Raw genomic sequence first — 13,160 nt, 5'->3', positions numbered from 1 at the left:
ATTCCCTTTATTCCTTTGTTCCACCCTTTTGTGTTCTTATTTTCCCTCTGTCTCCCAATGTTTACATTCAATTTATATCTGCCTCTGTCTCCCATTAAGCTCCATGAGGTCTGGTACCCAGATTACTTTTCTGGTGCCCTCCCAAGGAAATAATTATAATAATAATAATTATTATTATTATGGTATTTGTTAAGTGCTTACTATGTGCCAGCCACTCTACTAAACACTGGGGTCGATACAAGCAAATCGGATTGGACCCAATCCCTGTCCCACATGGGGCTCACAGTCTCAATCCCCATTTTACAGATGAGGTAACTGAGGTACAGAGAAGGAAAGTGACTGCCCAAGGGCATATGGCAGACAAGTGGCAGAGCTGGTATTAGAACCCACAACCTTCTGACTCCTGGCTCCATGCTCTATCCTGGTAGGTACCCATTAAGTACTGGTAGAGCCATTCTTCAGTTTGAAGACGCTGCCATCGGTGAGGCTGCATCCAAGAGTGTGAGTGTCTCTGAGAGGAAAATCTAGAAAGCACACTAGGGGGATGTTTCTGACCCCTTTGCAGTCTGACTGAGCCTTGCCCAGACCGGGAGTTGAGGGAAAAGGCATATCCACTGCCAGCAGAAAAGGATCTTGAGTTATTCTGTATGTGCAGCTGTGGTAATTGTTTACTAAATACTACTGGATGGATGTATGGATAGATAAATGGCTGGAAAACCTCCCAGTTTGCAAAGTGGAGAAACTTTGGTTAGCACTTAAAAGCCATGATCCTGAGCGTTTAGGCAGCAAGATTTCCTCCCCTCATGTCCCACCTCACTACGTGGTTTTTGCTTAAACTCCTGGGATCTGGAACTGTATTTCTTTTTACAAAATGAAACATTTAATTCTAGAGTAAAAGTTATGCTACTTAACCTTTTTGATGCATTAAGGAAAGTTTGCCTTGAAGCAAAGCCCCTAAACCGAGATGGGGCTTTACTTATAGAGAAAGAAAAGTCAGTCAACGGTATTTACTGAGCGTGTTCCGTGGGCCAAGCACCTGTACTAAGCACTTGGGATAATACAATACAATAAGACACAATGCACAATACAATAGTAGACACAATCCCTGCACTCTAAGAGCTTATATGAGGAGGAGGAGACAGATGTTGAAATAAATTACTGGTAGGGCAAAGAGCAGAATATAAGATAATGTATCCAAGTCCTGAAGGGATAGGGGAGGGGTGAGTATTAAAGTGTTTAGGGGATACAGATCCAAGTGGCTTGTTTGGGTGTGGGACAATTACTGACCAGGTAAGACTACTCCCTGAGGTGGTTCTGATGATGTCATGCTTCCAGCCTCTGCTCTGTAGCTTGAAGGCCCCAAAGTCTTTCAAGAGTTTCTGCTGTTTGACTATTTCTTTTCCACAAAGAGGAAATGATTTGATTTCTCCTTGCTTGTAGGTGAGAAAGGAACCCTGAGTAACCGGCGGCAGGAGAGACCTTGGGCAGACGGAAGTTTTCATATAGTTTGAAGCATCCATTCCAGTATGGTAGCCTATTACAGTAATAGAAGATATGAAGATGATCCAAATATCCCTGAATACCCGGACTACTCAAGCTCCCGGGACTATCTGAACTACCAAGGCACCCAGGGCTCTCCAAACTACCCAGGGTCCCGGGACAACCCGGACTACCTAGGGTCCCGAGACAACCCGGACTACCCGGGGTCCCGAGACAACCCGGACTACCCAGGGTCCCGAGACAACCCGGACTACTCAGGGTCCCGGGACAACCCGGACTACCCAGGCTCCCGGGACAACCCGGACTACCCAGGCTCCCGGGACAACCCGGACTACCCAGGCTCCCGGGACTATCCGGACTACCCAGGCTCCCGGGACTATCCGGACTATCCAGGCTCCCGGGACTATCCGGACTTCCCAGACTCACGGGAAAACACAGACTTCCAGGACAAGCCAAACTATCCAAGGTCCTGGGATCATCCACATTCCCAAAATGTTCCCAACTCTCTGGGCTCATGGAACAACCCGGATTACCCAGACTATCCCTCCACAGAGCCTCTGGATTTTGATAGAAGGTAAATTTTGGCAACCATCTCCTTGTTTGGAGGTTTGTTCTGGGTTAGAAAATTCTGAAGTAAAGCTGGCTTCTGGGAAGACTATATTGGAGGGGACAAAGTTTCCTTCCCTGCTCTGGGCAGTGTGCAAGACTGGAAGAATATGAGTGGTTCTCCCATTCCAAGGGAGAAGGGAGACCACAGACTGTCCAAATGCTTTGGCAGAATGGATAGGGCATGGGAGTGGGAGTCAGAAGGTCATGGGTTCTAATCCTGTCTCTGCCACGTGTTTGCTGTGTGACCTTGGGTAAGTCACTTCATTCCTCTGGGCCTCAGTTACCTCAGTAAAATGCGTATTGAGACTGTGAGACCCACGGGGGACAGGGACCGTGGCTGACCCAATTTGTTTGTATCCACCCCAGCACTTAGTGCAGTGCCTGGCATATAGAAAGTACTTAACAAATACCATAGTTATAATTATTTATATGACCCTCAACTTGAGATGTTGAAATCTGAGACACTTTTTCCAGGGCAACTCTTATTCTGTGAGAGTCCAGGCTGGGGGTGGGAAAATTCTTCTTCGTCTTATTATTAATGATGATAATAGGATTCACTAAGCACTTACTATATGTCCAGCACTGTTCTAAGTGCACAGAGAAGTGAAGTGACTTGCCCAAGGTCACACAGCAGATAAGTAGCAGAACCGGGATTAGAACCCAGGCCCTTCTGACTCCCAGGTCCATGTAGAACCCAGGCCCTTCTGACTCCCAGGTCCATGCTCTATCCACTAGGCCATGCCGCTTCTCAATGTGCAGGGCAGATACAATCACCCAAGCAATTTCATCTGGCCCAGTCCAGGCTTTGGCCTGTGGCAGCTCCTGCCTAGTTCTAAGCCAGCCAAGGTTGCAGCCAGCTGCCTCCTTGGCAAGCCATGGCCCAGAGAAGTAGCCCCTGGTGGCTCCTAACAGAATCCAATGCTCTTGTATGAAGGCTCTGCCCCTTAGATTGACTGTCCACCAAATGGCTTGATTTGTGAGATCCCATCTTTTTCAGCATGGGCCAAACTGGGGAAGGGCTTCAGGTGGAGGGAGACAGAGCTCCTAGGAGATGGGGCTAGGGGTGAAAAATGAGAGATATAGACTCGTGTTGTATGTCTGTCTCTTTCTCTCTCCCTCTCTCTCTCTCTCTCCCTTCCTGCCACTCTCTAACACTCTCTTTCATGGGATTCACACTGTCCTCCTTGCCCTCATGCTCCTGGGACTGGTGATCAGGACAGACCCCCCGAAAAAAGCTGTTGGGATGAAGCTAATAACTTGCCCCCCACAGTTCCAATTCCACAGTTCCAATAGCCCCTTTTGTAGACCCCTTCTCTGCCCCCGCTCAGTGGTTTTCAAATAGTTTTTTTAGCCAAAAGGATTCCCCCATCTTACCCCATCTCCTCTGTCTTTAAGGTTGCCCGACAGAGCGCTGGTTAGCCACTCCGCTTCCTCTCGTCGGAATAACCGCTTCAGTGACCATCCCGGCCGCGGGGAAGGAGATTTGTGTTATCCGGAGTCGATCCCCATGACAGAGATACCGCCGAGTAGCCAGCACTCTGTTCCCTATGAACGAGGATTCTGTAAGTAACTCCTAAAAGGAATTCAGAGACTTGATCCCTGCCAAGGAAAAACTAAAATCGACAGGAGTTTCCTTGAGGGGAGCTTCACTGCCGGGTCAACCCATAGCACCTGAAATGGGTTAAATGAGTGCTGTAATAGAATTTGGTGGTGTTTGTGCGTTTATCCCATTCACTGTTCTTTGCTTGTATTGACAGTAGGTCCATATAATGATAAAAAGGATAACTGTGGTATTTGCTAAGGGCTTATGTTCAAAATTCTGGGGAAGATTCAAGATAATCAGGTCAGACACAGTCCCTGGGCCCACACAGGGCTCACAATCCAAGTTGGAGGGAGAACAGCTATTGAATCCCCCATCTTACAGATGAGGTAACTGAGGCACAGAAAAGTGACCTTGGGCAAGTCACATGGCAGGTAAGTGGTGGAGCCGGGATTAGAACCTTGTTTCTGATTCCCAGGTCCGTACTCTTTCCACTAAGCCACGCTGCTCCTCCCTTCATAGGTCCCAGAAGTGCATTATTGCTCTAGACCTGCCACTGCTGGTAGTGTGAACATTCCCAGGCCTGTAAACTGGTATTTGTAGGTGTTTGCTAGGCGGAAGGTTCATGCAAATGGAGGCAGAGTCTCTGGCAGCCTCAGAAATTCATCTTAAAGTACATCTTATTAGAGTTCAGATACCCCTTAACCAGTCAGTCAGTGGTAAATACTGGGCTCTTACAGTGGGCATAACACTGTACTAAGCACTTGGGAGAAAAACAGTAGATAGGCACAATCTCTGCCCTCAAGAAGTTTAAAATCTAGCAAAGGAGTTTATGAAGTTATCTTTCTTTTGGAATAAGTATGCTTTGAATACATTTTTTTAACTGTCATTTTTGGAGGAAGCTATTTTTCCCCTTTATGGCTCTTGATTTTATCTTTTGCAGCTAACAAAATGTCTCTGCATTCCTCGTTTCCTTTTCAGTAGTATTCACTGAGCACTTACTATGTGTAGAGCACTGTACTAAGCACTTGGAATGTACAATTTGGCAACAGAGACAATCCCTGCCCAATAACAGACTCACAGTCTAAACAGGGAAGACAGACAGCAAAGCAAAACAACATCATCAAGATAAATAGAATCATAGTTGTATACACATCATTAACAAAATAAAGAGAATAATAAGTAATATGTACAAATATGCACAGTGCTGAGAAGAGAGGAAGGGGGAAAAACAGAGAGCGGGAGAAGGGGGAATGGGGAGGGGAGGAGGAGCAGAGGGAAAGGGAGGGCTGACTGGGAAGGCCTCCTGGAGGAGGTGAGTTCTCAGTAGGGCTTTGAGGGGAAGAGAGCGAGTTTGGCGGATGTGACAAGGGAGGGCATTCCAGGACAGCGGTAGGACGTGGGCCAGGGGTCGACGGCGGGACAGGCGCCAACCGGGGACGGTGAGGAGGCGAGCGGCGGAAAAGCGGGGTGTATGGGGTGGGCAGTAGAAAGAGAGAAGGGAGGTGAAGTAGGAGGGGGCAAGGGGATGGAGAGCTTTGAAGTCTCGGGGCATCTCGGGTGGGTGGAGGGAGAGCGAAAGGATGTCCCCTCCCCCCACCAACACACACACCACACTCACCCCGTCCACCTTTGCGTTATTTCGCCTTTCGTGTCTAATACAAATGCTGCCTCGCATGATACTAGACAAAGATGTTACTTCTAAGGGAAGAATTCCGTATTGTTGCTGAATGACTTTTCCTCTCCTTCCCTCCTCCCTTTTTTCTTTAACTCCCAAGGCACTAAGATAGTGCCAGGCTCCTTTTAGGCATACAACAACTATTAAATGAATGACACAGGAGGTCATTTAAACTGTTCTGCTTCCCTCTGGCAGCTAACCCTGCTTATGCGCGTGAAAGCGATTTTGAGCATTCTCTGCCATTTCCCACTTACAACGCGGAGGAGGATTATGGACATCGACATCCGGATATGGCAGGTGAAGGTAATGTTGAATGATCTCAAGACTGTTAGCTCATTGCAGGCAGGGAACGTGTCTACCAACTCTGTTGTGGTGTACTCTGCCAAGCGCTTAGTACAGTAGTCTTCACAAAGTAAGCGATCAGTTAATATCACTGATTGATTGAAAGAACCCACTACGACACCTGACTCATCTTAAACTTCTTTGAGTCTAGTCATTTTCACAGAGCCACTAGTGGTTCAAGGGCAGCATTAATTGTTGTGAGCAGGGAATGTCTACCACCTCTGTTGTAGTTTGCTCTCCCAAGTGCTTAGTATAGGCCTCTGCACATAGAAAGCACTCAATAAATAACATTGATGTTGATGGTGATGATGCTGATTAATCTAACTCCAGTCATTTACATTTTCCCGAATTGAGATCCTAAGATCCATTCACTAGATCAAGTAGGAGCAAAAAGTAGAATATCGAAGAATGACCTTTAGGCGAGTAACATAGATGAAAGGTGTTCGCCTAGCACTGTTAGATATCGCTATGGAAAAGACACATTTTAAAGAAAAGAAGGCTCTCTGCTGTGTCTTGAGAATTTGGGAAAATCATCCTTCCCTAGGTAACTATGGGGAGTTGTCAAACTTTAATGTTATCAGCACTTGTGTTCATTCTTTATAAAACTGCCTCTACGAAACGAATCCAGTGTAAACTCCAGGACCAATCCAGCTTTATTCATTCATTCATTCATTCAATAGTATTTATTGAGCGCTTACTATGTGCAGAGCACTGTACTAAGCGCTTGGAATGTACAAATCGGTAACAGAGACAGTCCCTGCCCTTTGACGGGCTTACAGTCTAATCGGGGGAGACGGACAGACAAGAACAATTATTAGAAGCCCTGTCTTCTGTTTCTAGAATGCTTTTGTGTTTCATGGAACATTCCATTCTAGGCTTCTTCCCTAGATACCAGGGAAAAAAGCTATCTCCATGAAAACAAGGAGCCCAGGAAGCTTTAGTTTGGGTTTTCATTTTTTTTTACATGGCTTCTAGCATTTCAGAAACTGTAAATGGTGTTTGTCAAAGCCTTCTGGTGACCTTTAATTTTCCCTGACAAGCATTTGGCTGGTGGTAAACCAGCCCTGCTAGAATCTAGTAGACAACAACTCACTGAAAGATGCTTTCCAACCATTTCATAAATCAAAGCGAGAACAAAGATCTAGGGGAAGAGGGACAGAGGAATTACGAAGATCAAGAAACGGAGACAAGCGTAGATGTTGACGATCCAGGCTATACTTCTGGAGAGAGAAAAATCAGCCAACCCTTTAGTTATTTTAATTGGAAAAGGCAAAGTGATCCTCAAGTGCAGGTTATTTTTTCCAAAGTGAGTGCTGAGACAGCAAAAGATGATGAAGAGTCAATGGTCCAGATTCCAGGAGGCAGAGTGTCCAGAGAAGAGCAAGGACAGGCAATTGGATGGATGGAAACTTCTCTCCAAATTTCTGAGGAAAATGAGACTTCAGAGTATTCTAGTTCTTCAGAGTCGGCGGTACAAGGTATCACAGCTCCAGAGAAGGAGGGGGTTGGTTGGAAATGGAAGAAAGGGGTTTCTTGAGTAACAGCCATTTCTGAATTTGGATTCCCCATAGCTTCAAAAGTAAATGAGAGGAGTGAGAGACCATTTGGCCAAGAAGATGGAAAGGAGGAAGGAAGATTTGATAGGCTCTGATTAATCAACCAGTCAATTAATAGTATTCACTGGGTGCAGAGTGCTGCCCTAAACACTTGGGAGAGTACGGTACAATAGAGTTAGCAGACACGAAGACTCCACGGGGAGCCTTACAATCTAGTCGGGGAGACAGACATTAAAATAAATCTCAGGTAGGAGAAGCAAAGTATAAAGAGAGATGTTCATAGGGTTGTGGGGGTGGGAAGGGAGGTGACTACCTAGGTGCTTAGCTACTAAGGCTTAATCTAACATTAATGAGGCTATGTTGGACAAACCAAGTAAGTTGAATGTGGCAAGCACATTTTAAAAACTCAGTTGGGATTTATAATTACTTGCTCCCTGTAGTTGGTTTCAACTCTATCAATAAAATCTCATTCTTTCAGAAAAAGTCAATATTAATCTTAACATCATTTTTCTTTTGTAAAAGTTAGCAGTATAAGGAGGCGTAACAGATTCCAAGACACCATTGATATTATATCTCCCAGTGTTGCCAACGCTTTTGACTCTCACAAAAGAGGTAGGTTTCTCGAGGAACATTCTGGGATTAATCTAGGAGGGAGAAAGGAAGGAGAGGGTCATTTAAAAGACTTTTGCTGGAAAACCTGGGATGTTCTAAAGGTTCAGATGTTTCGAGGGAAAACCCTACAAGGTAGACTTTGCATCTGGGCTCAGAAATAGGGCTGTGTGGAATTTCCTAGCCAAAGGCTCTTCAAGGAGGTAGTGCTATTGCCTGGGACTTGGGGTTGACAAAAGTCATTGTGGATGTGTTTTGGGTGCCTTATTTTGGCAGCAGCAACTCCTAGGCCAGTAGTCTTGGAATTTCAATACTAATAATAATTACTATGGCATTCAAGTATTTGTTAGCACTCTATGCCTAAGCACTGTACTATACACTCAGGTAGATGCAAGATGATTCATTCAGACAGAGTTCCTGTCCCACATGGAATTCACAGTCTAGAGGAGTGAGAGAACAGGTATTGAACCCCCATTTTACAGACCAGGAACTGAGTCACAGGGAAGTTGGGATTTGCCCACGTTTTCAAAAAGAAGGCATGTTTTTGTTAGACTGAGGTGTGGTTATGGGGCCTTTCCCGAAGAAAGGAGGCATGGATTGGAAGTCCTTTCCAGTTTACTTTTGGTTCTAAAAGTCTGTGTCTACAGAGCTGGAATAGAATGCAAATGTGGGGGCCAGATGAATGTCTGAAAATGTCTAGGATGAATGATTTCCTTTCCTTGAACTAACGTTGCTATTTCCTTGTGCTTTGTACAATACCATTAGTGTACATATGCATCAAAAAAAATAACATCCACCACCCCAGAGTAAATTTTGTAATTTCCCTTATGCAGAACAAAAGCTAATCACAACTCTGGCAAGCCTGTCCAACAGGGAGAGAATGAAAGCCATTCAGAAATTACCGATGACTCTGAAGGAGAAAAAAAACATTAGGTAAGCATGGTGAGCTTCTGCTGCATTCTTGGTACAGTGACTTTTCCTACCAGCCCATCCAGGGCCGTGCAAAGTACCCCTCCCTGAGATAGCAGAAGGTTTTTGGTTGCTGTTCTTGAGTGAAAACTCCTGTAACCTACTTAGAGACATCATGCTTTATAACAGGCTACTGTTGCGTGAGAGAATAAGCAAGGGTGTGGTGTACAATTATCTTGCCCTGTAGTATTGTAGGAAAAAAATATTTTCATGTAGTATCAAAGTATTAAAAAGAAACTAAAATGTAAGCCAGTATATCCATGAATGTTGGATTGTAGGAAATATTTTTTTCAATCAATGGTATTTTTTGAGCACTTACTGTGTGCAGAGCACTGTATTAAGCACTTGAGCGATTGCAAGGTAACAGACTTGTTACACATGTTCCCTGCCCACAGTGAGTTTCCTAGAGGGAAAAACAGGCTAGGATTTTTAAGAAAATCCTAGTTTATGACAAATATTATTTGTTAATGACTTATGTACCCAACACTGTGTTAATCGACAGAGTAGATACAATAAAATCAGTTCAAACACAATCCTTGTCCCACATGGTTCTCACAGTCTAAGAGGGAGGGAAAATAGGCATGCAATCTCTGTTTTTTCAGATGAGGAAATTAACACACACAAGTTAAGGTTAACCCAGAGAAATTAAGGTTAACACAGGAAAGTTAAGTGATTTGCCCCAGGTCACAGAGCAGGCAACTGGTATAGCTGGGATTAGAACTCCCAACTCCTCTTTCCATTAGGACACACTGCTTTTCTTCTATCTGACATGATTATTGATAATAATCATAATAATATTTGTTAAGCACTTATGTGTCAAGCATCATACAAAATGCTGGGGTAGATACAGGATCATTAGGTCCCACTTGTGGCTCATAGTATACGTCCATGAGGTAACTGAGATCCAGGGAAATGAAGTGACTTCTCCAAGATCACATAGAAGACAAATAGGGGAGTCTGGACTAGAGCCCAGGTCTTTCTGACTCCCAGGCCCATGCTTTATCCACTAGGCCATGCTGCTTCTCCCTTTCCCCTTCCCTCCCTCCTCTTTCCCCTTCCTTCTTCCCCCCCCCCTTCTCCCCTCTTCCCTTCTCTGTCCCCCGACTTCTCCCCCTGTAAGTTCCTCTCTCTTCCATCTCGCCTCTCTTTCCCCTATTTTTCTTTCCCCCTCCTTACCTTCCATCATCCCTCTCCTCTCTCTTCCCCTCCCTTCTCTCTCTCCTCCCCCTTTCCTCCTCCCTACAATTCTGCCTGGGGCTCATCTGACCCTTGGCCCCAACATAATAGCAGTGGGGAATGTTCCAGACAAAGAAGTCAGAGATCAATGCAGTGTTCCCTACCACATTCCTGGAGCCTTAGTAATGGCCCATCCCCTGAGTGCTGGACTTCCTTTCTGGCCTTGTCCACCCCCACCCTGTACTCCAGCCCCACAGCCCACCTGGAGGGCCTCAGGGTAATCCCACTAGTCTCAGCAGGCTGCCTTGGGGGTGATGAAGGGGCAGCCCAGAACTACCAGCCTCCCCACCAGGACAGCTGTCAATCAGGAGGACCTTGAGTTAATCCAAAATTTGAAATGAAAATAAAAATCTCACCCCTCAAAAGACATCCCCAGGTCCTCAACCTTCCAGCCCTCATGAGTTGAACTGCACCATGAAGAATTGTTCACAAATCGTCCTATAATTAACTGGGAAGCAGCGTGGCTCAGTGGAAAAGAGCCTGGGCTTCGGAGTCAGAGGTCATGAGTTCGACTCCCGGCTCTGCCACTTGTCAGCTGTGTGACTGTGGGCAAGTCACTTCACTTCTCCGTGCCTCAGTTCCCTCATCTGTAAAATGGAGATTAACTGTGAGCCTCACGTGGGACAACCTGATTACCCTGTATCTCCCCCAGCGCTTAGAACAGTGCTCGGCACATAGTAAGCGCTTAACAAATACCAACATTATTATTATTATTATTAACTGGCTAATGAGGCAAATTTCATCAGAGCTGTTAAGAAACATAGATTTTTTTTTTTAACTGACCTTAGTTTTGGCCCATGTACACTTTGACCTGAAGATTCATGTGTATGGATCCCTTTTTCAAAACACCAGTTCAGAGGGCAGAGACCAGCCTTTGAGCAAATTTAGGAAGTGCTTCATATAGCGCCATAAAGAAATGATTATTTTCATTACGGTAAATGTTTACTCTGTGGTAAGCACAGGGACAAATATAAGATTATCAGGATGGACACTGTCAACTTGTATATAGCACCTTCAATGTATGTACTGTTGTACATATGTCATATTGGCTATCCATGTTGGGGAAATGGAGGGAAAGAGAAGGATGGTACCATCATCATTCAGGTAGTAATAAGTGTGCAATTTAAGCATTTACTGTGGTCCAAGCGTTTAAAAAATAATAATTATGGTACGTGTTAAGAGCTTACTATGTGCCAAGCACTGTCGTAAGCACTGAGGTAGATACAGGTTGGACACAGTCCCTGTCCCAACATGGGGCTCCCACTTTTTTAATCCCCATTTTATAGGTGAGGTAAATGCGATTCAAAAGTTAACTGACTTGCCCAAGGTCAAACACCGGACAAGTGGCAGACCCGGGTCCTTCTGACTCCCACGTCCCTCCTCTATCCACTAAACCGCTCTGCTTCCGCTCAGCACTGGGGTAGATACAATACAGTCAATCATTTAGTGGTTTTTACTGAGCACTAACCTTGTGCAGAGCATTGTACTTAGCTCTTGGGAAAGTACAATACAGTAGAGTGGTAGATGTAGTCCCTACCCACAGGAAGCTTATAGTCTACAGAAATCAGATCAGAATCAGCCCCTAGCCCTCACAGGGCTCACAGCCTAACCTACTGGAATACCAATAGCACTGTAGACAGGGAACATGTCTGCTCACTCTGTTATACTCTACTCTCCCAAGTACTTTGTACAGTGTTCTGCACACAGTAAATGCTCAGTAAATATGGTTGATTTGATTGATTGGGCTCTCGTTGTTTGCTACACTGGGATGGTCCCAGTTTGGGAGAAGCAGACTGTTTTTGTGATTGACATACTTGCTGTGCTCTCTTGCCATTCTTGACAGGAATAAAGTCTATATGCAGAAAAAGAAAAAAAAAAGTGGCCTATCTCAGCTTAATTGCTTCACCCAGTGCCTGTACAACACATCTTGGGTAAGTCAGCCTGATAGTCAACCAAGTAGAGTCAAGTCACTCCCTCGGTGAACTCATCCGCTCTCACGGCTTTGACTACCATCTCTACGCAGATGACACGCAGATCTACATCTCCGCCCCTGTCCTCTCCCCCTCCCTTCAGGCTCGCATCTCCTCCCGCCTCCGGGACGTCTCCACCTGGATGTCGGCCCGCCACCTGAAACTCAACATGAGCGAGACTGAGCTCCTCATCTTCCCTCCCAAACCCGGTCCTCTCCCAGACTTCTCTATCACCGTGGATGGCACGACCGTCCTTCCCGTCTCTCGGGCCCGCGATCTCGGTGTCATCCTTGACTCGTCCCTCTCGTTCACCCCACGCATCCTATCCGTTACCAAGACCTGCCGGTTTCACCTCTACAATATCGCCAAGATCTGCCCTTTCCTCTCCACCCAGACGGCTACCTTACTATTACGGGCTCTCGTTATATCCCGGCTAGACTACTGTGTCAGCCTTCTCTCTGACCTCCCTTCCTCCTCTCTCGCCCCGCTCCGGTCTATTCTTCACTCCGCTGCCCGGCTCATCTTCCCGCAGAAACGATCTGGGCGTGTCACTCCCCTTCTTAAACAACTCCAGTGGTTGCCTATCGACCTCCGCTCCAAACAAAAACTCCTCACTCTAGGCTTCAAGGCTCTCCATCACCTTGCCCCTTCCTACCTCTCCTCCCTTCTCTCTTTCTACCGCCCACCCCGCACGCTCCGCTCCTCCGCCGCCCACCTCCTCACCATCCCTCGGTCTCGCCCATCCCGCCGTCGACCCCTGGGTCACGTCCTCCCGCGGTCCCGGAACGCCCTCCCTCCTCACCTCCGCCAAACTGATTCTCTTTCCCTCTTCAAAACCCTACTTAAAAATCACCTCCTTCAAGAGGCGTTCCCAGACTGAGCTCCTCTTCCCCCTCTACTCCCTCTGCCATCCCCCCTTTACCTCTCCGCAGCTAAAGCCTCATTTTCCCCTTTTCCCTCTGCTCCTCCACCTCTCCCTTCCCATCCCCACAGCACCGTACTCGTCCGCTCAACTGTATATATTTTCGTTACCCTATTTATTTTGTTAATGAATTGTACATCGCCTTGATTCTATTTAGTTGCCATTGTTTTTACGAGATGTTCTTCCCCTTGACGCTGTTTATTGCCATTGTTCTTGTCTGTCCGTCTCC

The 13,160-nt window shown here is 46.1% G+C and overlaps 1 protein-coding gene across 3 annotated transcripts in view; it reads left to right on the top strand.

The window, feature by feature from the left end:
• TMC5 (transmembrane channel like 5) overlaps positions 1 to 13,160 on the top strand; it is a 58,385-nt gene that overhangs the window by 14,769 nt on the left and 30,456 nt on the right. For 2 of the 3 annotated variants that reach the window (XM_029057590.2, XM_029057587.2), the window contains exons 2-7: positions 1,441 to 2,074; positions 3,505 to 3,671; positions 5,523 to 5,630; positions 7,748 to 7,837; positions 8,668 to 8,767; positions 11,883 to 11,970. In XM_029057590.2, coding sequence (XP_028913423.1) covers positions 1,527 to 2,074; positions 3,505 to 3,671; positions 5,523 to 5,630; positions 7,748 to 7,837; positions 8,668 to 8,767; positions 11,883 to 11,970 — 1,101 coding nt within the window. In that variant the 5' untranslated portion in view covers positions 1,441 to 1,526. Of the gene's footprint in view, positions 1 to 1,440; positions 2,075 to 3,504; positions 3,672 to 5,522; positions 5,631 to 6,535; positions 7,148 to 7,747; positions 7,838 to 8,667; positions 8,768 to 11,882; positions 11,971 to 13,160 lie in introns of those variants that run through there. The other variant, XM_029057591.2, reaches the window with a different exon arrangement.

The sequence above is a fragment of the Ornithorhynchus anatinus genome, chromosome 2 (genome assembly GCF_004115215.2).
Source record: "Ornithorhynchus anatinus isolate Pmale09 chromosome 2, mOrnAna1.pri.v4, whole genome shotgun sequence".
Classification (NCBI taxonomy): Eukaryota; Metazoa; Chordata; class Mammalia; order Monotremata; family Ornithorhynchidae; genus Ornithorhynchus; species Ornithorhynchus anatinus.
The sequence above is the reverse complement of the archived record's forward strand: the minus strand, read 5'-3'. Positions and strand labels throughout refer to the sequence as shown.